The sequence below is a fragment of the Paroedura picta genome, chromosome 1 (genome assembly GCF_049243985.1).
Source record: "Paroedura picta isolate Pp20150507F chromosome 1, Ppicta_v3.0, whole genome shotgun sequence".
Lineage (NCBI taxonomy): Eukaryota > Metazoa > Chordata > Lepidosauria > Squamata > Gekkonidae > Paroedura > Paroedura picta.
Genome location: NC_135369.1, coordinates 173,873,872 through 173,900,300, shown reverse-complemented (window position 1 = coordinate 173,900,300; position 26,429 = coordinate 173,873,872). Strand labels below are relative to the sequence as shown.

The window sequence follows — 26,429 nt, the reverse complement described above, 5'->3', positions numbered from 1 at the left end:
GAGCTCTGACAGAACTGCTCTGAAAGAACAGCTTTATCAGGACAGTGACTAGTCCAAGGTCTCCCAGTTGACTACAGTGGGTCTGAACTGTGAGGTACCCTGGCTGCAAGTCAAAATCATGTTTAACTTTACTCTGAATCAATGAATGTAAAAAGTACTGTACACAGACTCATTCTAATTCAAACAATACTTCAAAAAAAAAAACCCAGGAATATCCACACATCAGCATCTCAGATATTATTTCAGAACTGGAGACTCAAGCGATTCCTGTCATTCTCCTCAACTCGGTATCATCCTCACAATGATGTTGTGACACAAGTTAGGCTGAGAAAGTGACTGGTCCACTTAGCAGGGCTTCCACTGCAGGGGAGGGGTGTTTGTGTCTCGGATTCCAATCTCTCTCGACCCATCTTTATCCACCTACTCTAGCAGATGCATCACAGAAGGTTGCAGAACAAGTAGCTTCAAATGCAACTCAGGCAAACAAGGCACACAAACAAAGGGAGGGGGAATTATTTGTTCTGCAATCTGCAATGCCATCTGGGGGAGGAAATATCAGATAAGCCTCCCCCCTTCCCCATCAAGTCTCAGCTGGCTCGTGACAACCAGTTAGGCCATAAGTGTCAGCAAACCTCGGGGGGGGGGGGCTTTCTTTGTGTATGGTGGTACTCATTGGTACTGACTCTCCCAAGTCCTGAAGGAGGAGTTGGTGGAAATTGGTGCTTCCTTGTATGCAAGTGGAGAAGGTGTAAAGTGCTATTAAGTTGTAGCTGACTAATGGTGGATAGTCTAGGCCAGCCTTTTTCAACCTTTTGGCCACGGAGAAGCCCCTGAAATAATTTTTCAGGCTTCGAGGAGCCCCAGAAGTGATCTCGGCTGGCCACGCCTCCAGGCCACGCCCCTGGAAGTGACATCACCACACATGTTAACCCGCAGACTTGAGGACTAGGGGAAGAGGGGAGACAAACAGGAAGCAGTTTAAGCCGGGAGTAAGCATGCTGGTTTCGCCGTCCTTCAAGGCACATAAACCACAAGAGAACTCATGCTGGGAGGGGGGCGGCAATTAAAGTTCCCTAGCTTGTGGCTGAATCCATTAAGGCAGGAGGGGAAAGGCCATGGACCCCTTCTGGAGCTCCCACGGGAATCCCTGGTCTAGGCTATCAGAGTACTGGAACCTTTATTATTATTTTTTTAATTAAGCCCTGACAAAGCTTGTTTACAAAGTCTGCCAAAATCGCTGGGGGCAAGCAGGGAGGCAGGCCGTAATTCCATGCCAACCAGCATTTAAATGTCCCCAAAGAGGGGGTTTCCTAACACAACATAGCTGAGGCATCACGGTGGAAATGCAGCAAAAAATCATTTCATCAATCTTCTCATTGCCTTTGTGTGAGCTCTGGAAGATTATACCGAGGGCATCTTAGATCTGGTGCAATAGTTCCGCAAGCTATTCCCCAGTGACAACCAGCCACTTCAGCCAAGCAAACAACTGGCTTTAAAGAGACGAGGGCTTGCTCTTAACACTGTTCTACGAGTCAATAATAGTCCCGGGTAAGATGAGGGGACGATGCATACTTGGCTCTTGTCTACAACTGGGAGGGGAGAATGTTAGAGAACCACACATTCCCGCCATCATTTTTTATTATTTATTTAATGTATTTAATGTATTTAATTTATTTAATTTATATATTGACCTCCCCGAGGGCTCAGGGTGTTTTACAGGGAACAGGAAAAGATACAGATAACATATGGTAACAGGTGATAACAGTAATAACATTATAACAACAATAACTTAACATGAACATAACAATAACATTTGCTTGAGGCCGTCTGACCCAAAACATCTACAGGTCCCCCCCCCACCCCCAAACTGAAAGGTCGAACCTACTAAGGGAGTGTCAAAGTTACTGTCGTTGAAATACTGTTCTAGTTGTTCTAGCTGGTATGTTATTGTTAGACTGTTATACGGTTATATGGTTATATTGATATTGATAGTTCTATGTAAATGTTCCAAAATGTTTTATGTAAACCGCCCAGAGCCGTAGGGGAAGGGCGGTATGAAAACCTAAATAAATGTTTCACAGGCGACAACACTGGCGTAGCGGTTGCCCCACCATTGTCAAACTAACAATCATTTCCCGAGTTCTTCTTTCCAGTCAATCACACGCTGCTTAGGGCTTTTCTCCACCTACCAAAAGGTGTATCCACATTCTCTGCAGCAGCCTGTAAAGCAAACAGGGTGTTTCCTCATTTGGGTGAAGGAAATAATCCTTGCCCATATACTACGAGAAAGTCATTCCACTTGAGGATGTTAGAAAAACAGGAAAGTTTACAAACGTGAATACATGTTTTTTATTTCTTAACTTGCTCTTTTTAAGTAACTACTATGGAAGAGCCAGAGCCTCTTGTGGCGCAGAGCGGTAAGGCAGCAGACATGCAGTCTGAAACTCTGCCCATGAGGCTGGGAGTTCAATCCCAGCAGCCGGCTCAAGGTTGACTCAGCCTTCTATCCTTCCGAGGTCGGTAAAATGAGTACCCAGCTTGCTGGGGGGTAAACGGTAATGACTGGGGAAGGCACTGGCAAACCACCCCGTATTGAGTCTGCCATGAAAACGCTAGAGGGCGTCACCCCAAGGGTCAGACATGACTCGGTGCTTGCACAGGGGATAGCTTTACCTATGCAAGAGCTGCAATTGTAAGTATACTTACTAGGGAGTAAGTCCCACAAACTCAATGGCTCTTCACTTTGCAGAAAACGTGACTTGCATTGACTGCAGTAAACGTATGCAATAAAAGAAATAATATTTCTACAACATGAATACATCTGGGCTCTCACACAGACTGAGACACCCTGCTGGCTAAAAGAATCTGCAAGCAATACATCTTTTGCACATCACTCTCTCAAAATGAGGACATGAGTTGTACTCCAGAATGGTAAAGTCATTCCCACACAAGCTAAAAGGATGGAATGTTCACAAGTAGGCAGAGACAGCCAGGTTGAGTGAAGCCTGAAAATAGGACACAACTTGGAAAATGAGGTGTATTTTGTAAAGGCAGTGAGTACTCCAATATCATATACATTGAAGAAGAGTTGGTTTTTATACCCCAATTGGTTTTTTTCAGTACCCGAAGGAGTCTCAAAGTGGCTTACAATTTTCTTCCCTTCCTCGCCCCATAACAGACACCCTGTGAGGTAGGTGGGACTGAAAGGGCTCTGACAGGACTGATCTGTGAGTACAGCACTATCAGGGCTGTGACTAGCCCAAGGTAACCCAGCTGGCTCCATGTAGAAGAGTGGGCTCACCAGATTAGAAGCTGCTGCTTTTAACCACTACACCAAGCTGGCTCTCACCAAAAAGTCACCTCCAAATTCAATCCAAATAGAACAGAAAGTTTGGCTGCAGCAATTCAATTGTCCACCCAAAAAGATGTGTATCTATGAATCTTAAATCTATTTTATATAAAGATGCTTAGGAATCACTCCTATGTTGAACTTGTTAGCGATCTTCTTGATGAGCCCGAGTCCTGAAATTTGGTACTTGGTAGTCCAAGATACCGTCATTACTAAAGCTAAAGGAAAGATCCCCAAACCAGGAAAATTAAGTGCACTGCAAAATAGTTAAGATACTTGTAAGTTATCCAGAAAGATGAAAAACTGGTACACAAGCAGTGTAAGAACCATGGATTACTAGAGAAGTCCAGGAATTGAAAAACTGTTTATGCCTGGCATGCAATTTTCCTCATAAAAATGGCTGGCATTTTTATATATACTACTGGGCTTATGGGGAGGGTCTCATCTTCCCTTCTCTGGCAGCCCCAACAGCCTCTCCCTTTTCCTGCTTCCTTCTCTGGTTCTCATCCCCCAGCCAACCTGTTACTGTTTTCCACATGGAGACAGACTTGTGTGTTTATCCTGTGGATTAACTTCCCAGGGGTGGGATAGGTGAATTACTTTCCCCCACGATTTTTCCATGACAAGCAGCAAGGAGAGTGTGGAAAAGGAGGAGGGAGACATATTTTCCCAGATAGGGAAGAAACGCAGGCATTATAACTTGGCTGGGTCTTCTAAGAACACTTGGGGAGAATTAGGAGGAAAACAGAAGGGAAAGAATTGAAAACCCATTCCCTGCACAGTGGCTCCAATCCAAATCCCCCTTTACTTTTTCGCAGCATTAAAAATGTCAAGACATCTTCTCATAGTTCTTCTGTGGTATTAACCTTCAAGGCCATCCACGGCTTGGGCCAGTTGTCTCCTCATTTTAAGAATATATTAATTCCTGCCCATTCTGGAAACCCTTCCAGGGCTGTCAAGAAACCCTGGGGTTTCACAAAAACCTGATTGAGAAAGCCTACATTAGAAGAATAAGAGAGTACAAAGACCAGGATACAAGGGAGGAAAGTGTGTGCACACAAGGCGAAAGGTAAGAGCACACACATCAGGATTTGAAGGGAGAGAACAAACTGGAAGGCATACATAAGAAGAAGAAGAAGAAGAAGAAGAGTTGGTTCTTATATGCCGCTTTTCTCTACCCGAAGGAGGCTCAAAGCGGCTTACAGTCGCCTTCCCATTCCTCTCCCCACAACAGACACCCTGTGGGGTGGGTGAGGCTGAGAGAGCCCTAATATCACTGCTCGATCAGAACAGTTTTATCAGTGCCGTGGCGAGCCCAAGGTCACCCAGCTGGTTGCATGTGGGGGAGTGCAGAATCGAACCCGGCATGCCAGATTAGAAGTCCGCACTCCTAACCACTACACCAAACTGGCTCTAAGAAGAAAGGATCACATCCGTGAGGTAAGGAATAAGAGAACTAGGTCACGAATGGGGAAAAGAGGTGGAACAAATAAGAATTCGCAAAAGCTTCACCAAGAGGTCATGGGAAGCAGCTCTGAAAGGTTCCCCTCCAGCCACCCACGCTGCCTTAGCTGGAAAGAGCGAGAGAATATAAAAACAAGCAAGTTGGCAGCGGCTGCTTATAGGAAAGCATCCGTATTTTTCTCTCTAGTTCCCTCCTACCCCCCCTTCTAGCTAACTACATTACAGACTTTCCTTGTCTGATTCTCTGGACTCTCAGACAAGGCTCCAGTGAGCCGACATGAGGTGAACAGGCTTGTGAGGGAAGGTCGTGTCTCGCAAGAGAGGGTAGTGTTGGTTGCCATGGGAGCCAACCACAACATGGTTATTTGTTCACACAGCCCGTGCGCTCCCACAGCCGCACAAAGTGTGGCCTTGAAGAATGGCAACACCATCAAGCGACTTCTGGAAAGCATCGCTCAACAAAGCAGAGACATCTGGCACAATGCAGACATCGCAACCGAACTGCGGTTCGCTTATGAATCCAGTTAATTGCCGGCTCTCCCTCTCCTCGCCTTGCGTGGTGTCAATGGTTGGCTTTGTATGGTGTCAGTGGTTCGACCAAACCGTAGTTCGTCATGAGCGCAAGGATCTTGATCAACTGATGTTAGTTGGTTATCAAGTCACTCTGGGGCAAAATTGCCCATGTGATGTTTAACAAGAAGGCTGCAGACTGGCTTATTCCTGCAGCCGAACAGCAGCTGGGAAAGAGCGGCTTTTCAAAAATATAGGTAAAGGTAAAGGTATCCCCTGTGCAAGCACCAAGTCTTGTCTGACCCTTGGGGTGATGCCCTCCAGCGTTTTCATGGCAGACTCAATATGGGGAGGTTTGCCAGTGCCTTCCCCAGCCAGTGCCTTCCCCAGTGCCTTCCCCAGTGCCTTCCCCAGGTTTGCCAGTGCCTTCCCCAGTCATTTTACCCCCCAGCAAGCTGGGTACTCATTTTACCGACCTCGGAAGGATGGAAGGCTGAGTCAACCTTGAGCCGGCTGCTGGGATTGAACTCCCGGCCTCATGGGCAGAGCTTTCAGACTGCATGTCTGCTGCCTTACCGCTCTGCGCCACAAGGGGCTCATTTTCAAAAGTATAAGGGGCACAATTAGGCTCAAGCCTTTGGGTTGAGGGTGGGGGGGAAGAGCTGTCCCGGGGAATAAATCTACAAACTGGAGGTCCCGCCTAGTAGAAGATCTTCTATTTGGTTGTATCAGAGCACAGATGCAGTTAGGATAGGCAATCCACTGACTGGCGTTGGGAGGGAATGGAGCTCTGCCAACTGATAGAAATTTTAGATTGTTTTTGTATTTTACTAGGGATTAATTGAAGGGTGGTTTTATGGCATTTGTTGTATTTTATTCTTTTGCCTTGATGTAAGCCGCCCTGGGCCAACTACGTTGGGAGGGGCGGGGTATAAATTAAAATATAAATAAAGTACAGGGGGAAGAGGGATCCCTGCATGCCCCTCCCTGCAGGGGTAGGATGTCCAGGTTCCAGTTGGGAAACTCCTGAAGGTTTGGGGATGGAGTCGAGAAGAGCTACACTGTGAGGTACACTGCCAGAATCCACCCTCCAAACAGCCATTACCTCTAGGGGAGGCTTTATCAACCAGGGTTTCATAAAACCCTGGGGTTTCTTGAAGGCTCGGGAAGGGTTTTCCCAATAGGTTAACGTTTAATGTATTTTTTTCATTTGTTAAACATTTATCAGGTCATATGTTAAACATTTATGGTCATATCGACCCACCCCCTCCCAAAATGGCCAATGATGGGCCCGGAGGGGGTGGGGAGGGGAGGGGAGGGGCACTGGGTGAGTGTGTCCACAGCTCTGCTTCCTAACCTGCACGATCGCACCCCTTCTGGGGTTTCTCAAAGCCTGAAGAATGTTTCAGGGGTTGTAAAGAAATGGAGAAAGCCTGCTCTAGGGCAGTGGTCCCCAACCCGCGGGCCGCAGCCCGGTCCCAGGCCGTGAAGGCCTCGGCGCTGGGCCGCGGCTCCGTCTTCCCTCCCCCCCCCCGATTTGCTCGCGGCCCGGAGGGGCCGGGAGGGAACGCTGCGGCCGCCGGCGGCGCAAACGCGCATGTGCGGACTGCCACGCACATGCGCATTTGCGCTGGGGCTGCCGCGCGTGCGCGGGCCCCCGGGCCGCCCTCTCCGCTTACCACTCTGCAGCGGTCCGCAGCAAGCAGAAGCTTGCGGACCGCTGCTCTAGGGGAACTGATCTCTACAGTCTGGAGATGAGCTGTAATTCCAGGGGATCCCCAGATCCCACCTGAAGGCCGGTGTCCTTAGAAGCAGCCCAGGGAGGGAAGTTTTCGCCCCATTTTGATTCATGGAATACTGTACATAACAGCTCCAAATTGGCACGAGCAATGCCCCTCAGAACTATACAATCCCCCTCAGGACTATTTCAGCTTGGGAAAACAGCACAGCGGCACGATCCTGGGCTGGATAGGGCCCCACAGATTTTTTTAAAGCTGTTCCCTCCAGCTGATGTGTGGTAATATGGAAAGGGACTCGGGTCATTATAAATCATATAGTTTTGCTGCTATCATACAATCTGAACCAGGGTCGCGCCCTTTCGTATCTACTGGAGTCACTGGGTTTAGAAGGATATAACTTTCCTTATGACTACACTGTAAGATTCCTAGCCCTGTGTATGCTTCCCTCCCCCCCCCCTTCTGTTTAGGAATTTTTCATTTCTTTTTTATTTAAGGAATGCTTGGGTCACCTCTCTAGAGAATTGTTCGAGGCAGCTGGCAACGAATCCCCGGATTAAAATCCAAGTTACTGGGAAAGAACTAAAATGTTTGGAGGACTCGCCTTCAGACATGAAAACAAACTGGAAGACGGAAGACACCACATTGTTCCAGAAGGAGAGAAGCGGAAGGGTGAGCCAGCACTTAACCATCTCCATGCCAAAAAAGAAATCCTCAATTTTCTTTGTGATGTATGACGGGAGCTTTGGAATATCTACAGCAGGGATTCCCAGCAAACCCTGGGGTCACGCAAGAGCTCCCCAGGTGCTAGGCAGCCTTTCCTTGAAATTTGGATGGCTGCTGATCTCACTAGAACCTGTTTGTTCTACAGGCCTGGGCCCATTCCGCGCACACAGGATAATGCACTTTCAGTGTCTTTTGGCAGCTGAATTTTCCTGTGCAGAACAGGAAAGTCTACTTCTAAAGTGCATTGAAAGTGCATTATCTATGGTGTGCAGAATAGGCCCTAGCCTCTTTCTCCACAATGGAAACAGTAAATGATCCATCACTTGGCCGGCTCCCGAATAATGCACTTTCAGTGTCCTTTGGCAGCTGGATTTTCCTGTGCAGAACAGCAAAATCTGCTTCTAAAGTGCATTGAAAGTGCATTATCTATGGTGTGCAGAATAGGCCCTAGCCTCTTTCTCCACAATGGAAACAGTAAATGGTCCATCGATTAGCCAGCTCCCACATCTTACTTCTGTGCCCATTTCTCTGAAGGGGCATGGCACCACTTCTGGGGTTCCTCAAAGCCTGAAAAACATTTCAGGGGTTCTTCCATGGTCAAAAGGTTGAAAAAATGGTTGATCTACAGTAAGGTGACCAGATTGTTACACTTTTGGAGGGACATCTGGGGGCACCTGGCATATTGTACCTATGTTGAAATTTTAAAATATATATTACAATACTATTTTTGCGTTCTATGAAATTTTTTGCTGCTCCATATTAGACCAAATTTTAATCAAGAACCCCCCCCCCCCCCCCCGGTCAATGGTGTCCTGCTTTACCAATGTTAAAATCTGGTCACCTTAATCTACAGTCTAGCTTCATTTCTTTTTAAATTATTAACTGTACCTCTGAAAGATGAAACCCCTACCATTACCTGAGACCAATATTCCCACAGTGGAAAGAATTGCACATAATCAGAGCTATGCTTGCACTACCTAAGAAATTTCCACTTCATTCACATATTTGTTCTTTGAACTCTTTAAATTTTCAAAAAGTCTTTATTAACTTCATTATACCTGTTCATATTTCCTACTCAACTGGTTTGTTTCAGCTGGTTTCATTCAGGAGCACATTTCTGACAGTAAATGCTAACTCCTTATTGGAATGAAATGATCAGGGAATTCCACAACGCACTTAAGGGATTCTCCAAACTTTAGGCAGAAAAAGGTTCCTGCTTTATAGATAAAGTTCTCACTTGCAGAGCAGACACAAGATTGGATAACATTGGTAAGTGATTTTTCCTATTTCCCAGGAGCCTGAAGCAGGTGTCGGGTTCAAAGGAAGCTAAATTCCTGTCTTGACTCATTATGCTCAGCTGATTTCAGTATTTGCCTCTCTTCCCAGATGACTTCTGATATCAGAGCCAGTGTAGCACTGGTCTCTCATCTGGAGAACCGGGTTAGATTCCCCACTTCCCCACACGCTGGGTGACCTTGGGCCAGTTACAGAGCTTTCTCACGCTCGCCTACTTCACAGGGTGTCTGTTGAGGGGAGAAGAGGGCTAGGGGAGTCGCTTTGAGTCTCCTTTGGGTAGTAAAAAGCAGGGTACAAAGAAAAAAAACAGTTCTTCATCACACAGACAGAAAAATGGGCCAGAGTAAGACGTGGGAAAGAGGAAGATTTAGTTTTTTTTCAGTTTCACGCATCTGTTTTAATACTAGTCCCCACCCCACCACATTCTTCAGCTTTCTTTGCATGTGAATGGGAAGCTGTTTGGCATTTTTCTTTGCTGGGACTAACAGGAGAGGTGGGTGTGGGTGACCTCCACTGAAGAAACAATGCACTGCTCTTACACAAATTAGAGCCACGGAGAGATCTCTGATCTCTCCCACACAGAGATTTCAGATCCATCCTTATCACAGATCTCATACCTTTCATCGGGTTTCGTCCTGCCTCTGTTCTATACCCCTCCCTATTTGCCCTGCAGCAGCATGTCTGCTTGTCTTCCAGAGAATCCCAAACAACCTTTGCCTCTCTTGGCTGCAACTGCATGGCCAGTCATGCAGAGGGAGGGGAGGACTGACACTATCCCTGCAGTGCCTGCATTCCAGAGTATACAAACAAAACGATATGCATCCAACCTCAGGCAAAAGCACAGCATCACAACCTGGAGAAAAGCATATTGGGAGGGAGCAAGGGCTCAGACGTTGCTCCCCAGTGGAGCAGGATTCATGCTAATATTTCCTACAGGCATACTGCCTATTGCAGGGTGAAGAGGGGAAAATGTACCTTCTGCCTCTAAGTCTTCCCTGCCTGCCTTCTCATAGTCAGCCCAAACCTTTGCTCCAGGCAAGCAAGCAATACAGCAGCAGGGCTGAGGACAACACCAGAAAGAGGATTTGCTTTTGCTAATACAGAATCAAGACACTACAGTAATTGTTGAATAAAGTTGAAGCACTTTGCATGAAAACAGCTACAGCAGGGGTGACCAAACTGTGGCTCTCTGGATGTCCATGGGCTACAATTACCATGAGGCATTGTAAGCCTGTGCTGGCAGGGGTTCATGGTAATTGTAGTCCATAAGCATCCAGAGAACCAGAGTTTGGCCACCCCTGAACTACAGGGACAATCCTCTTGTGTGGGAACATCTGCTAATTCATCTGGTGGAAAGACCCCCCTATCAGATCTGCTTCCATGGTCACTCCTGCTGCCTCAGTCTCAAGCAATCAAGCAGAGAGGGAGACACCTGAACGATGCTAGTTTCTAAAGATTGTTGACTGTTCATTTTTAGTAGCTTCATCCATTCTCTTTAAGAGATTATAAGAGCAACTCAATCTAGATTTTGACTGGTTACTTTTTAGAAGGCACTGGCAATGCCTATATGAGATTAAACAACCTCAGGAGCTCCAATAAATTTTTCCCAATTTAAAATCACACCTCCGTCTGCAGAATGACTGTGAAAAAAGCTATATAAAACGTGCTATATAAAGTGGAAATGAAAGAGCAGGACGCCAAGGCTTTCTGCTATTTTAGTGCCATTTAAAAAACACACACACACATTGACTGCAACACTTCCACAAGATGCTAGAGAAATCCCCTTCCTTTTCCCCAGTCCACAGAATTCTGCGCAAGTCCCCACTTGTAAAATACAACTGGGGATTGTGTGTATCTTGTGTATAATCACACTGGCATAGATTTTGTACCGATGCTCATTCCTTTGCGCTTTTCCACGAGGGGAAGCTGGAAAAAATGACTCATGGTTCAAAGCCGTCTCTCCGAAATACTACCAGAGGGCTTTTGTTCCTTCTGCCTAATGCACAGAGGAGTGATGGGTAAATCGTCATCTTGCCAGGATCTTTACAAAGCTGCATACCGATTGGTGCTGTTGTTATTGGGGTAGCCTGTGGGCAGCGACTCACGCAGAGGGCACCTGTGCATTTAACTAGGCCTCTGTGAGACTGGCCGTCACAGCTGATGCCCTTGTTATTCTTGGTTAGCCTGCCGAAGAGGGAGCAAAGGATACGGGCTAATTTGCATGATTACATTTAACAGCGGCCATGTTAACTGGGCCAGCCCAGCTATTTAGTGAACAGGTCAAGAGGGGGGAGATGCTTAACACCATGTGTAAGTCCACATAAACAAAACAACCCCTCGCTCGGTTCATACATGAGCGACTATATCGACTAGCCAGAATTGCAGGTCTCTTCATTCTTGTGAAACGAAACAAATAATGCCAACAAAATGGATGATTTAGTGATACGAAGGTCACGTCTGCGTTGATGAAGCCCACTTCCTTTGAATTTAAGTGCCTTTCTAAAGAGCATGTCCCTGTTGGTCCAGGCAATGTAATTTCAGAACTGTCATACTGGCACAGAAGAAGAAGAAGAGTTGGTTCTTATATGCCGCTTTTCCCTACCCGAAGGATGCTCAAAGCGGCTTACAGTCACCTTCCCATTCCTCTCCCCACAACAGACAGCCCATGAGGGAGGTGAGGCTGAGAGAGCCCTGATATTACTGAAGAAGAAGAGTTGGTTCTTATATGCTGCTTTTCTCTACCCGAAGGAGGCTCAAAGCAGCTTACATTCTCCTTCCCTTTCCTCTCCCCACAACAGACACCCTGTGAGGGAGGTGAGGCTGAGAGAGCCCTGATATTACTGAAGAAGAAGAGTTGGTTCTTATATGCCGCTTTTCTCTACCCAAAGGAGGCTCAAAGCGGCTTACAGTCGCCTTCCCATTCCTCTCCCCACAACAGACACCCTGTGAGGGAGGTGAGGCTGAGAGAGCCCTGATATTACTGAAGAAGAAGAGTTGGTTCTTATATGCCGCTTTTCTCTACCCGAAGGAGGCTCAAAGCGGCTTACAGTCACCTTCCCATTCCTCTCCCCACAACAGACACCCTGCGAGGGAGGTGAGGCTGAGAGAGCCCTGATATTCCCGCTCGGTCAGAACAGTTTTATCAGTGCCCTGGAGAGCCCAAGGTCACCCAGCTGGCTGCACGTGGGGGAGTGCAGAATCGAACCCAGCATGCCAGATTAGAAGTCCACACTCCTAACCACTACACCAAACAGCACTCGTGGCACAGCATCCAACGTCACAGTCACTGTTCCATAAGAGCTTGACCCCCTAAGAGCTTGAATGGTAGTCATTGTAATGACTGTCGAGCCCAGATGCAGAAAAATATTAGCACGCCTTTTTGTGATCTAAAGAGCTGAAACCGAATACACACATGCAGTTCAGAGAAAACTCTCAAAAGGGCACCCTTTGACAGCTAATGGTGAAAAAATCTACCATACAACTAAGTGTAGTACTCAAGCACAGAGCAAAGTAAAAAAAAAAAAACCCAAATTGTCAGGGCCTCCTTACAAACTTTAATCAGCTGGGAAGGGGATTTTGAGTGACAGGCAGGCACAAGAGAGCCAGTGTGGTGTAGTGGTCCAGAGTAGCAGTCTCTAATCTGGAGAACCAGGTTTGATTCCTCACTCCTCCACAGGCAGCCAGCTGGGTGACCTTGGGCCAGTCACAGTTCTCTTAGAGCTGTTCTTTCAAAGCTCTCTCAGCTCCACCTCCCTCACAGGTGTCTATTGGCAAGAGTAATCTTTTATTTCAAATGCATCATGGGGTAGATTTCACCAAATTCCTGCACCAGAAAGGTACTGTTTGAACAGCTGTAATGTTCCAGACACTCTAATCCAGCTTTCCCCAACCCCCGGTCCGGGGACCGGGACCGGTCTTTGAATCAGTTAGTACTGGGCCGCAGCTCCTCCTCGTCCTCCTCCCCAGCTGCTGCCTTGGGGGCTGCCCTGCCACTCTGCCACCGGCTCATCTTTGGTGCTCTCCAACAGCTGCCATGGCTGGGGCTCCCCCTCAGCATGGCACTGTGCAGCTGCTGCTGGCAGCGCCCCCCAGTGTGCGGCGGGAAGTCAGGGGTGCCGGTGGGGAAGCAAGTGGAGCAGGGGCTCAGGCGGCAGCGATGTCCCTCAGCAAAAGACTACCCCCATCCCCCGGCCCTAAGTAAAATTTTCAAGCGTTGACCGGTCCCCGGTGATAAAAAAGTTGGGGACTACTGCATTGTACTAGATTGTCAAGCCTTTTTGAACCAGTGAGCTGTAATTCAGGATTATTTGTCAGATCCAAATTTAAGTTGTAGACCAAAGTTCCTTATTATAAAATCCATGACATGTGAAGGGGACCTCACAAACCTTGTTAAAGTTGCTGATGTACTTGGAAATATGTTGAGAGTAAACAGTTGTCATTTCTAAACTCAGAAGGGAGAAATTTAGTAATGTATGGAATAACTCAGGATGTTAGTAATGTATGGAATAACTCAGGATGTTTTTTTTTTAATTTAGTCATGTCTCCCTTGATCTATGAGATTTATTATACCAATAAAGGTGTCTTGAGTCTGATTGTAAGCTGCTCGCTGGGGGACCTTGGGCCAGTCACAATTATTTCAGAGCTCTCTCAGCCTGGTGTAGTGGTTAGGAGTGACAACTTCAGATCTGGTGAGCCAGGCTTGATTCTCCGCTCCCCTTCCACATGCAGCCAGCTGGGTGACCTTGGGCTCGCCACGGCACTGTTCTGACCGAGCAGGAATATCAGGGCTCTCTCAGCCTCACCCACCTCACAGGGTGTCTGTTGTGGGGAGAGGAAAGGGAAGGCGACTGTAAGCCTCTTTGAGACTCCTTTGGGGAGAGAAAAGTGGCATATAAGAATCAACTTTTCTTCTTCAATAATATCAGGGCTCTCTCAGCCTCATCTTCCTCACAGGGTGTCTGTTTTGGGGGAGAGAAAGAAAAGGCAAATGTAAACTGTTTTGAGACTCCTTTGGGTAGAGAAAAGTGGGACACCTAAAACAGCTTTTCTTCATCATTGTCCTCTACTTGCTGAAGGAAAGCTTTATTTACCAGAACCCTGTCCCCACCAAAGCTGCCTTCAGAGATCTTGTCCATGTGTGAGAGAGGAAGGGGGTATATTTTTAAAATGTCTTCAGAAAGCTGGCAACCATACAGCTCCTGACAAGCCAACACTGATCTTTCCTGCTCTGCAATTGCAAATACACCTCAAGATTCTTGTCCAAGACCAGCTTTCATAAGACCAGGACATTTTCAGAGACCTGGTGGGTTTTCCTCCATAGCAGCTGCAGAAGGCGGGGGGAAGCACACTTGAGAAAAACACAAAAGAATTGAGGATTGCTGCCACAACACTGGAAAAGCTAAAATGAAAACCATATGGTCAGGGATGGTAAAAGGAGTACAGAGCAGAAAAGACTTAACACCCTTGCGTGACAGTTTGAAGGAAGAGGAATAATGCATGTGGGGCTCACTCTCAAAGTCTAAAGATGGCCATCCTGAATGTACTGATTAGTGAACAACTCACTATAAATTTTTTGGATTTACTTCCCAGTAAACATTGGAACTGGATGGAAACTCAAATGCTTTTCCATGCACGTAATTGGAGGAGGGGGAGTATATGACAGAGCTGAACAAACTCACTCTGAAACAGTTCATACCCACACACAAAAGACTCAATGGAACATACAACGGTTTTCAAGTCCTTCTACAATCCAGACTCAAAGAGCTGCAAGTCTACAACGTCAGTCATGTGACAGGAAGAGAACCAGCCATAATTATGACCTCACTGGTTTCAAAGCCGGGACAGTGGGCAGAATACACAACAAACTGGGGGCAGCGAATAGAAGCTGAAGACCAGGAGGTGCATCATGGTGAGGATCAAGTCAAGAGTCAGAGCTGTGAAGGAACACTGTTTCACTGAGTGAGCTTTGTGTCTCGTCCTGCAGCTCTCCTGACTGAGCACGTAAAGAGAAACAGGAGATGTGGCACTCTTGTTCCCCATGCACAGACCCTAGCAACTCAGATCTTCCCCACTTCACCAGGGGTAGCTTATCCATGTAACACATGTGCTACGGCCCCACGCTTCCAGGGTCCCCGCACAGTGCCTTCACGCCCCATGAATCAGGGCTGTAGCCTCTCTCCTCCCCCTTTTTCCTTCTTTAAGGGCACTTGGAGTGACACCCCCTTTCCACTGTGGGGGGCTCCTCCTCCCCCAGTCCGGCTGCTCCCGCTGCAATTGCAGCCTGCTAGGGCCCCCCAAATCCTGAAACTAGCTCTAGTAATAGGGGCCCTGCAAGTCCTTAAACTACTTCTGCACTTCACCATCAAAAATAAAAACAAACTTTAAAAGACAGCTCTACAGGGGTTCATGATCCACATGAAGGCCCCAGCCCAGGAGTTGACCACGGCAAGAAAGTACTATAAAGGGGAAAAACTTGTTCATTTGGAAATTCAGAAATCAAATGGCAACAATATTATGGAACTGACACCACAGCCATTTTCAAGCCATTTCTTTCACTGTTATTTTCCTCTCTAGATACATTCATAACGCACAGCAAGCGCAAGATCTAGCAGGAAAGTTAACAAGAGCGTATAATTTGACCCTCCCAAAACAACGCAGCAAACGTAGAGAGAGCAACAGACGTACTGAGCATCCTGACGGGCAGGAAGTGGCTCCCAGGGTTAAAAGTCTGCAGTTACTCACCTCCCAAGAACTGGATGCCTCCGGCTACCCTGCCCACAGCCCTGGAGATCAGCTCGGTCACGCAGCATCCCATGAGGGCAGTAAGGGCCACCAGAAGGAGAAGACCACAGCCCAGGCCGGTCACCACGGTGCAGATCCTCCACTCCACACTGGGAATGGCCTGGAATGAGGCGTAGCGTCCACACTGCTCCACCATCACGGTGATCTTGCGGCCCTCGTCTCGCACCGGGTAGGAGCACCTCCGGAAAGTGCCGAACGACACCGACTTCTCCAACTGAGATCCCAGCAGCCAGTAAGGCATGAAGAACCCCACGCAGGACACCCCGGCACAGAGGAAGGAAAAGAACGCCCAGATCTTTCCAGTACAAGTGAGACTAGAGGCCATCTTCCCGGTCATTTCTGTTAATGGCAGCAAAGAGGTGCCTGGAGAACCTGCTTCTTAGTGCGCTGTTCGGACCCGTAGAAGACTGACACGAGGAAATCTCCAAGGCTTTTAGTCCCGATAATGCCACCGTCCGACGGAATCTTCCGTAAGACCCATCGTGTTTGATTCTTCTATCGTCGATGTTAAAAACGTGGCAGAAAGTTCTCTCCTTCCCCTCGATCCTTCGTCCCTCACCAAAGGTGGCTGCAAAGATTGAGAAGCAATTGGGGGCGGGGAGAGCAGAACACGTTAAATTTCGTTTAAGGTTTCTCGTAAACGGTTTTCCCCAAGGGCTCAAACCCAGCAAATAAGGCAATTTACTCAACAAGGCGGCATGACCAGAGAAAAACACGCAAGCTGCACCTTCTATGTTGGAGGATACAGTAAAGGAGGCTGAAATGGGAGCGAATACATTTGACATGAAATTTTAGTGGGCAACAGATGAGGAAGTCAATTCCTTTGATGTTGGAGGAGGGCATATCAGATACCATGGGCTGCTGAAATGGCAAATGTTGTAAAAACGTAACAACTTCTCAGTCCTGGCACCTACAACGACCTCAGTCCTGGTGAAATGAGCTCCTGGAAGATCTCAGGGCCCTGACAGACCCCACCTGGATCTGCCCACTGACCTGGACACATAACCCAAAAAAACAGTTTGCTTGTTCCTGTGTCTTTGGTAGCCGTTCGATGTGCCAAAATCAACCAGTGGAGCTCTTCCTGAGATGCTGATGAGCAAGCTCACCTACTCTGTTAGCATCAGGAGGAGCACACAGCCCAAGAGCAAAGCCACAGTAGTAGAAGAGCTGGGTTGTATACCACACATTTCTCTACCCAAAGGAGTCTCAACATTGCTTACAGTCGCCTTCCCTTCCTCTCCCCAACAGAGGTACCTTGTGGGGTAGGTGGGGCTGAGAGAGCTCCAAGAGAACTGTGCCTCACCTAAAGCAGAGGTAGTCAACCTGTGATCCTCCAGATGTTCATGGACTACATTTCCCATGAACCCCTACCAGCATTTGCTGGCAGGGGCTCATGGGAATTGCAATCCATGAACATCTGGAGGACCACAGGTTGACTACCTCTGACCTAAAACATTCAGCAGGCTTCATGTAGGGGAGGATTCAAACCCGGTTCTCCAGATCAGAGCCTGCTACTCTGAACCACGACACACCAGCTCTCCAGTGACTCCAGCTTCACTCTTGAACTCAAAGTCCCCTTCCCCAAGGCCGAATGTTGGTAAGGTCGGGCTTGGTTAGGTTGCCAATTGACTGGGACACTCTGGAATTTTCAGTTTGGAGAAAACTGGGGAAATCCAGGAATGGTCCCCAATTCACGCAGCTGTTAAAGGCAGGGGCACAGGGGCCGGGTTGAGAAGTTGGCCACCTTCCAGAGAGCCTGCTGTAGAGGCAACCGGCTGTCGGTCAATAAATGGCTAATAGCCAAAATATGACTTTCATGGCAGGCACCATCAGGGGGGACAATGAAGCCGAGCTCTCTGGCCGGCTGGTCATGCGTCTTCTTGCCCTGCCCAGGACATGCTGCTCGGATGCCCCACAGCCCAGAGGACCGATCCTCGCTCCAAGCCCGAGGAGGAAGTTGAGAGAGAACCGAACCTGGCCCAAGAGCCGCAAAACGCGCCCCGTTCCAAGCTAGGGGGGGCTCTCTGCCCGAAAGGCAGCCCAAACCCACCCACCCACCCCCTCCAAGAAGCACCTCTGCGGGGCGTCCGGGGGGGCAGCCCCACGGCGGAGAGAGCGCACCGAAGGGAAGGCGCATTGTTAGGAGGACGAGCCAGCGCATTGTTAGGGAAGAAGCCGGGCGCAAGTCTGGCGGGCGCGCTGTCAAGGAGGGGAAAAGCGGGGAATAGGGTTGGTGGGGTGGGGGGAATGGGGTGGGGGATACACCACCCTCCCGCCCAGCAATGGGGCTCCCATGCCCGCCCGCCCGCCGCGCCAACCTGGCCGCACTTGGAGGCAAGTTTCCTCCCGCCTGTGCCCCGCGCCCCGTCCGGCGTCCGGAGAGCGGACTGCGGGTTCCAGCTGGAGCCCGGCAGGAAGACGCGGGCGGCGGGGGAGAAGCGAGCCCACCCCCCTTTCGCCGCTCCGGCCAGCGCAGCCCCTCCCGGCCAGGCGAGCGGGATCCGCCCTGCACGACCCCCTGGCCGGCGCCCACGAACCTGAGCCGCCCGGCGGCCTCCCTCCAAAGGCACACGGCGGCGGGTGGCCGGCCGGCCAGGGAGGCACGCAGCAGCGCCGGCTCCACGCCCCTCTGCAGCCGCCGCCGCCGCTCCAGCCCGGAGGAAGAGGGATGGGGGAGGGCCAGGCCGGTCCCCGGAGCCCCGCCCCCTGGCGGCCCGGGAGAGGAGGAGGAGGAGGAGGAGGAGGGGGCGCCGCGCACGACGGAGCCTTGTAAGGCCGGCCAGGAGAGGAGCGCATCTCCCGCAGGGCCCTGGCCGGGGAGGGGCCTCGGGCGGGAAACAAAAGCTTTTTTTGTCCCCCGTTGTTGTTTTAAATACTCCGCCTTTCCCGGGCGCTGAGCGTTCAAAGCGCGCAGCCCCTTCCGCACCCATTGGATAATGCACTTTTGGGAGGCTTTTGCAGCTGGATCGGCCTACTTGGGAAAGTGCATGGTCAAAGACTGTTGTGAAATCCTCAAAGTGAGGAAGCCAGAGGTCATTTTTTAAAAAATCTTGCTACAGATGCAAGATTTCGGGGGGGGGGGCGAGGCTGGAATTATTGCTCCTCTCCCAAATACAGCGATCATTTCCCCCAGGAGGAAATGAATGCTTTGGAAGGTGGACGCCATGGCATCAGACTGCACTGAGGTCCCTCCCTGCCCCAAATCCCACCCACTCCCAGCTCCACCCCCAAAGTCTCCAGGTATTTCGAGAGCTGGAAACCTTATTTCTGCCCCCAGGCATTTCCCCTAAGCTCCAACCAAGCGGATTACAATATGCATTGTGCCTTGGCATCTTTTTCAAGTCTTCTGTATAGCCCCCTTCGGCACAGCTGGTCTTCTACTCTTTTGTGTCTGATGAAGGGAGGCAGACTTCTTGAGAACTAATACTCCAGAAATCTTGAGCCAACAACAGTTTAATTCTGGATACATATTTGTGTGCATGCAGACCCACAATGAAACTTTGTTGGCCATAAAGGTATGCAGCATTCATAGCTGAACCGAATATAGAGCGTGTCCTGCAGGGGGCGTCGGAGGAGAGGTATACTGAGCATAGATAGAATAGGAAATTTGGGAGGATTTTCAAAGTATCTCTTCCATGGTCCTGATTGGCTCAATGGGAGACTTCCTGCTTTTTGAGCACACTTCCTCCCTGCTTGCTTCCAGAACAGCAGTTGAACAGAAGAATGACAAATACTATATGACAATCTTGCTGTAAAGCTGGTGCTAAGACCATTTACGCAAGTGCCTTCCTGGATGGTAAATATTGTGTTCGCAGCCCTCCTCAGGGGGAGAGCCTTCTCGCGTTTTCCCTCTGCCCTCTCATGGCTTTTTGCCTCCTGACAAGGCTAAAAAGGGAAAACAAGTTGAACTTCTCCCTTCGCTCCTTGACTTATCAATCACAGCAAGCCACCAATCACAGCATAGCAGTTATCTTGTGGACTGAAACTTTCTCCCTTCCCCCAGCCTTGAATTTTTTTTTTTTAGATTCCCCCCTTTTTTTGGAATTCATGTTCTTTTGCAGTTTATTTCTGTCTGAGTGGATTTCTGAGATGCTGACCATGGTCCCTGGAGCCCCCCCAAAAAACATGTTGTGATAATGGTTGGCTTTAAAATAAGATGCTCAGACCCCTGTGATCAAGAGAAGGCAGTCCGATCACCCCCTCCCTTTCCCAGCTCATTCCCCACGTCCAGAAAACGGGTTGTATTTTGCCTGCCTGACCCCCAGAAAGACCATGGACACTTTAAAGATGATTTTATTTCACCTTTGATAACATAGGTTTGCGGTCATTCTGCAACACAAACCGTGGAATTTTTTAAAAAACAAATTATTCAGAGCAGGAAATGGAGAGGGAGGGTGGGTCTGAGGGCGGGACAAAGCTGGTCAGACTATGGCACATTTCCTCCTCCATACAGTCTTATCCCTGGTTGCTCACTGGTTGCTCACTGGTGGTTTGCATGATTTAGGGTGGTAAATCCAGTTTTCTCGATTCCCGAAATTGCCAGTTAAAAATGGCCAAATCGTGATCCGGCTACTGGACAGCCTCAGGATGTTGGTAGAGCCTTGTAGAGGGGGCTCTATATACTGCCAACATGCAAAGGCTATCAAGGAACATTTTCCTTGTGCGGAAATGGCCTGAAAGACCAAAGAGATCCAAGAAAATTATTCTCCCCTCCTTCTTGAAAGCCAACGTGGTTTTGTGGTTAAAGAGCAGAAGACTCTAAACTGAAGAAGTCTCCACTCCTCCACATGTAGCCAGCTTGGTAACCTTGAGCTAGACACAGTTCTCTTTTAGCTGTTCTCACAGAGCAGTTGTCTCTCTCAACCTCACCTACCCCACAGGGTGCCTGTTGTGAGGAGACGAAGGGAAAGGCTTGTAAGCTGCTTTAGGATTCCTTCAGATAGTGAAAGGTGGGATATCAAAAACTAGCTCTTCGTCCTCACTTTGTACAGATTACCCATCAGAGTGACAGAAGCCATTCTGCCAGATTGTAATAGGCCTAGACAGCTGTATCTGTAAAAGCACCTTGCCCAAGATCAAGTTTGTCAGCCTAGTGTGACGGGGTGAAATAATAGGCAAGGTGATGTGCAGTGGTCATCTGAGATAGCAGATCTGGGAGGTGACAACCTCCCTGCAGCTACCCACCTGGCCATTTGAGGCTCATAATCTGTAGTTTACTAAGCATTTCCAAAACCAGAAGGACAAGCCAGACATGCCCCACAGGTTTTCCCAGCGTGATGTAGTGGCTAAGAGCAGCAGCTTCTAATCTGGCAAGCTGGGTTTAACTCCCAACTCCTCCACATGCAGCCAGCTGGGTGACCTTGGGCTAGTCACAGTCCTGATAGTGCTGTTCTCACAGAGCAGTCATATCAGAGCTCTCTCCGCCTCACCTACCTCACAGGGTGTCTGTTGTGGGGAGAAGAAAGGAAGACAATGGTCAGTCCCCTTGAGACCCCTTCAGCCAGTGGGGAATAAAAAAAAACAACTCTTCTTTTCTTCTTTATGAGACTCCTCCACATTCTGAGAGCTCAGCCAGCATTTTGGCTCCCCTGACACCATTTGTCTAAGTCCGTAGCTTCTGCACTGTATTATATTCCAATTGCCAGTCACTTTCTCCTTCCCGCTTGATTGGTGGGGGGGAAGCGGTGATTGTGTGAAGCTCCAGCAGGCATTGAAGCAGCACAAGGCTAGAGAGTGATTTATTTCCTGCCTTTTGTCAAGCAGGGGAAGGGACAAGTGGAGCATGAGCCTGCTTGTTTATTTTTCTTTTCCTACAGCCTGAGCAAGCAGGGTGGGGTGGAGTGTCAGCATCAGGAGAGGAGAGAAACTCCAAAAGGCAAATGTCTGATTTGGAAGAATGGGCTTGGTCCCTTAAAAACGATCCTAAAAATGAGGGCAAAAATTAAACTTGTCAGGGAATGTTAATCAGAAATCCTTGTTTTCCTGCAGTCTTTGAATTGACACCCTGGCAATAAACGACAGACTACCACAAGATGTCAGCGCTGGAGGTGTGGAGAAGGGGAAGGAAGTTAATTTGGCAAAACACTGACATCTACAATTGCAATACTGGGACTTTCAGAATACTTTTCTCAGATGTAGCGAGTTATATCCACTTCTGATATTGCAGAGAAAAGATAGTGTCATTGCGGACCTGATTATGTTGCAGAGGGAATATTTCAAGTGCCCTAAATCAAAATACGAGCCTCTTGTGGCGCAGAGTGGTAAGGCAGCAGACATGCAGTCTGAAAGCTCTGCCCATGAGGCTGGGAGTTCGATCAAGGTTGACTCAGCCTTCCATCCTTCCGAGGTCGGTAAAATGAGTACCCAGCTTGCTGGGGGGGTAAAACGGTAATGACTGGGGAAGGCACTGGCAAACCACCCCGTATTGAGTCTGCCATGAAAACGCTGGAGGGCATCACCCCAAGGGTCAGACATGACTTGGTGCTTGCACAGGGGATACCTTTACCTTTAAATCAAAATGGAAATCGAATGAAGTTCAGAGTGTGTGTGTGTGTGTGTGTGTGGGGGGGTTATTCAGGCTGAGAAAGAATAAAAAGCCCAGAAAGAATAAAAACTCAATCCTGGAGAGCCAGGTGCTTCTGAAAACAATGCTCCTAAATGGAGATTTAACGGAGATTAATTGGGCAACATTAAAGAAAGTAAAAAGAGTGACCAGGTGTCCTGATAACGCCTGCATTAGCTCTTGGGAAAGGCAGGATAGATAGTCAATAAAGAAGTACATGATGTCACTGGAGATGGCTCAGTCTGTGACATTTCCTGGTAATGGCTGAGAAGTCCTGTGGAGGAACAGAGAGCAAACCCTGCTCACCGCATTAGAAGCCACCACTCTTAACCACTTCACCAGCCCAGGGCACTCCAAGTGCACCTCCTCCTCAAACTCTGGACCAGCTGAGAGAGAAGAGCCAGTGTGGTGTAGTGGTTAAGAGCCTCTAATCTGGAGAGTTAGGTTTGATTCCCCAGTCCTCCACACGCAGCCAGCTGATGACCCTGGGGCAGTCACAGCCCGGTTAGAGATGTTCTCACAGATCAGTTCTGCCAGGGCTTTCTCAGCCCCAAGTACATCACAGGGTGTCTGTCATGGAGGGAGGGAAGGTGATTGTAAACCACTCTGAGACTCAAAGGGTGACTTTGGGCTAGTCATGGTTCTCTCAGAGCTCTCTCAGCCCCACCTACCTCACAGAGAGTGTCTGTTGGGAGGAGAGGAAAGGAAAGCGATTCTAAGCCATTTTGAGGTTCCTTTGGGTAATGAAAAGCTGGGTATAAAAACCGGCATTTCTTTTTCATGCTTGAGGCACATGGTGGGGACATCTGCCCCCTTTGCATGATGTTTGTTGGTTTCACACAAACATGGACTAGCATTATATTAAACAGAATGTTGGAACAGATACGTGCCAAGGTCCTTGTTTGCCTAGGGAACCAACAACCTCGAAGGGGTCACCCTGCAAAGTAATTGGGATTTGCGGGTCACCATACCGAAACGATTGGGAGCCAGTGACGCAGGGGAATGTGACAAGAGCTGCAGGGAACCGAAACAATTGAGCAGCCAGCTGTTATTAACCCAACGGCTATTTTGTTTTCTGGATCAGAGTGAGAGAATGATTGTATTTTTATTCGGCCTCGTTGGGGCCTCGTAGCTTCCTAAATGGTTCGAGGGGAACTGATGTCCTGTTCCTCTAAGCATTATGGGAATGCCTCACCTTTCTCCGATGGAGGCAATAATGCTAGTTAGAAACATGAGGGAGAGCAGCTCTGAGAAGCCGGAGCCAGATAGGCTGTGGGCCTAGTTTGTTTTCTTCAGACGGGGCAATTGGAAACATTTCGGGAAAGGAGGGAAGGGGACACAGAGATCCTTGAAGGAAGGGTTGGGATAAACTAGAACTCTTCACTGAGTATCTCTATGCCGTCCATTTTGTTCAATGAATGTCATCATGGAGATCAGCAAGCTAATTGGGGGCCTACAGTATGTTCTTGAAAACCACTTCTTGAGTCTTGAGGCTTTTCCTGGCTGTCCACATGCAGTCAGACCTGATTGGCCCTCATTGGCAGAGTGCAATTTAAGAGTGACTTGGCTGCATGCAAGTTCAACTTTATAAATGTTTAGTGAAGTGATGATAATGATGTCAGCTTTTCTCAAAATTTTTACCATCGAGAAAGCCCAGAAACATTCTTCAGGCTTCGAGAAACCCCAGGAGTAGTACAATCATGCAGAATATGGATAGGAAATATGGCTGTGGACACGCCCCTCCCCGGCCCCTCCCCTTCCCACCTCTTCCAGGCACATCATATCACCCAATAAATGTTTAATACATTTTTTAAATATTAAAAATTAATCCACTCCCACTCGTTCTAGGGATGACAGGAAACCCCAGGATTTCACAAAAGCCTGATCTACAGCTATGATTCTTCCAGGTTGCCCATGGGAAATTCTTGGAGATTTTTGGTGACTTGGACCATTTTGAATTCATCTAACCACAACAGCAAATGTCTTGTGAAAGCAACAAGCTGAAAAACGGAATCAGCAGCCAGCCCCTCTCGGTGTCTGGCTTTCTGTTTTCATCTGCTTTTGTAAATAAGAAATATTTTGTTCATTACGGGTTAGTAAAAACTTCTGTTATTTTTCGTATTGCTCTTGGATTTCTTGATACACTAGGATATGGTTGCACTGCTGTTTTTTACTTTTTTGGTGTAGTGGTTAGGAGTGTGGACTTCTAATCTGGCATGCCAGGTTCGATTCTGTACATGCAACCACATGCAACCAGCTGGGTGACCTTGGGCTCGCCACGGCACTGATAAAACTGTTCTGACGGGGCAGTGATATCAGGGCTCTCTCAGCCTCACCCACCCCACAGGGTGTCTGTTGTGGGGAGAGAAATGGGAAGGTGACTGTAAGCCGCTTTGAGCCTCCTTTGGGTAGGGAAAAGCGGCATATAAGAACCAACTCTTCTTCTTCTTCTTCTTCTACTTTTCGTATACATCCCCCCTTTTCTATTACCCCACCGGGAGGTTGGCAGGGGCAGATGAGCCCTTATGGGGTCCTGGATAAGTCCTGGAAGATTGATGACCTCTCCACTGAGGCCACCCCCAGCCCCCAACTCAGAATAAAACCAAATCACCCAGCCCATAGACCCACACACTGACCACCAGCAGGGGATAGGGGATAGGGTTGCCAGATCCAAGCTGGAAAATTCCTGGAGATTTGGGGATGGAGTCTGGGGATAACAGAGACCTCAGTGAGATACAATTCCATTAAGTCCACCCTCCAAAGCATCCCTTTTCTCCAGAGGAACTGATCCCTGTCATTTGGAGATGAGCTGTAAATACTGGGGATTCCCAGGTCCCATCTGAAGGCTGACATCCCTAACGGGCACAGGTGCCTCAGATAACAGGAGGCTTCCGTGGATTTTGAACGTGCATCCACTTTGAAAGGCTTCTTTGAAGAAGAAACGATGAAGACTAGCAAGACTTTGAAATGATGAAGACTAGCAAGTTCTCCGCTTGTATACGTCTCTTATTGTAAAACGTCGGTTGGCCTCGTGTTTTACCCATTGCTGTCTCCACCCTCCAAAGTAAGCATTTCCCCCCCTAGGAAACTTAAATGCCTGCACTCTGGAGATAAGCCATAATTCGGGGGATCCCCAGGTCACAACTGGAGGCTACAACAAACAAACAAACAAACAAAACAAAACAATAAGCGGGGTGCACAAGGGATGGGAAAATCCAGAAAGCAACGGAGTTGTAAAGATCAAATCATCATGCCTCCAAAAGTGTGAGAAACCCGGAGGCTGGCATCCCTAAAATCTAGGGGCGATCCTATTAAGAATGCTGGACGCTTCGAAAGCTTGCAGATTCAAAATGCTTTGTGCTTCCGAGACCACACAAGGCGTGGCTTCTGCTTTCCAGACCCAGAAGGAAAGAAAGGAGTCTTTTGTCCGCCCGCCCGCCCGCCCCGGTGCATTTCCCTCGCAGGCCGGGAGGGCGGAACCACTCTCTCCCAGCGGAGGGGACGGCCGGGCCCGGTGCAGCGACGCTCCTGGTCCGGGTTCCGACGCCAACGCCGGGCGGAGAGTAAAAATGGCGGCGGCGGTGGCGGTGCCGGAAGAGCAGCCGCGCGAGCCCCCCGGGCCTGGGGTCGCCTCCGGTGCTGCAGGGGGCTTCCCTCCCGCGCAGGCTGCAGGCGGCGCCTCCGGATCCAACCCGCTCTCGCGCAAGCTCCGCAAAGTGCTGGAGACGCGGCTGGAGGCGGACAAGGTGGGTGAGGCGGGGAGGCGGGGAGGCGGGCTGGCCGGCTGCTGCTGCTGCTTCTCGCCCTCCCTCCTGCCGCCCCATTTCTCCTCTGCACAGGGAGGCAGGGATGGCGGGCTCTCTACGCCAGTTCTCTCTTCCAGCCACCAGCTTCCTTCCTTGCTGGACGCTGCAGTTCCCCACTGGCAGGGGGTGGCTGCCCCATACTCCCAGGTTGGGGCTTCCTTATGTATTTCTCAGGCAAA

At 48.9% G+C, this 26,429-nt stretch overlaps 3 protein-coding genes across 6 annotated transcripts in view; 1 reads left to right on the top strand and 2 right to left on the bottom strand.

Moving 5' to 3' along the window:
• LHFPL6 (LHFPL tetraspan subfamily member 6) overlaps positions 1-18,573 on the bottom strand; it is a 33,430-nt gene extending 14,857 nt beyond the window's left edge. The window contains exons 1-2 of one of the 2 annotated variants that reach the window (XM_077312394.1): positions 18,420-18,573; positions 15,823-16,450 (exon numbers count right to left, since the gene is read on the bottom strand). In XM_077312394.1, the coding sequence (XP_077168509.1) occupies positions 15,823-16,219 (397 nt within the window). In that variant the 5' untranslated portion in view covers positions 16,220-16,450; positions 18,420-18,573. Of the gene's footprint in view, positions 1-15,822; positions 16,451-18,200; positions 18,373-18,419 lie in introns of those variants that run through there. The other variant, XM_077312405.1, reaches the window with a different exon arrangement.
• Positions 1-26,429, bottom strand: part of FOXO1 (forkhead box O1) — a 456,870-nt gene that overhangs the window by 235,353 nt on the left and 195,088 nt on the right. The window lies entirely within an intron of this gene.
• The window catches only part of COG6 (component of oligomeric golgi complex 6), a 34,115-nt gene continuing 33,597 nt past the window's right edge, over positions 25,912-26,429 (top strand). For both annotated transcript variants that reach the window (XR_013226887.1, XM_077312583.1), the window contains exon 1: positions 25,912-26,190. Coding sequence is in view for 1 of the 2 variants with exons in the window: in XM_077312583.1 (XP_077168698.1) it covers positions 26,014-26,190 (177 nt within the window). In the remaining variant the exon portion in view is untranslated. The remainder of the gene's footprint in view (positions 26,191-26,429) is intronic.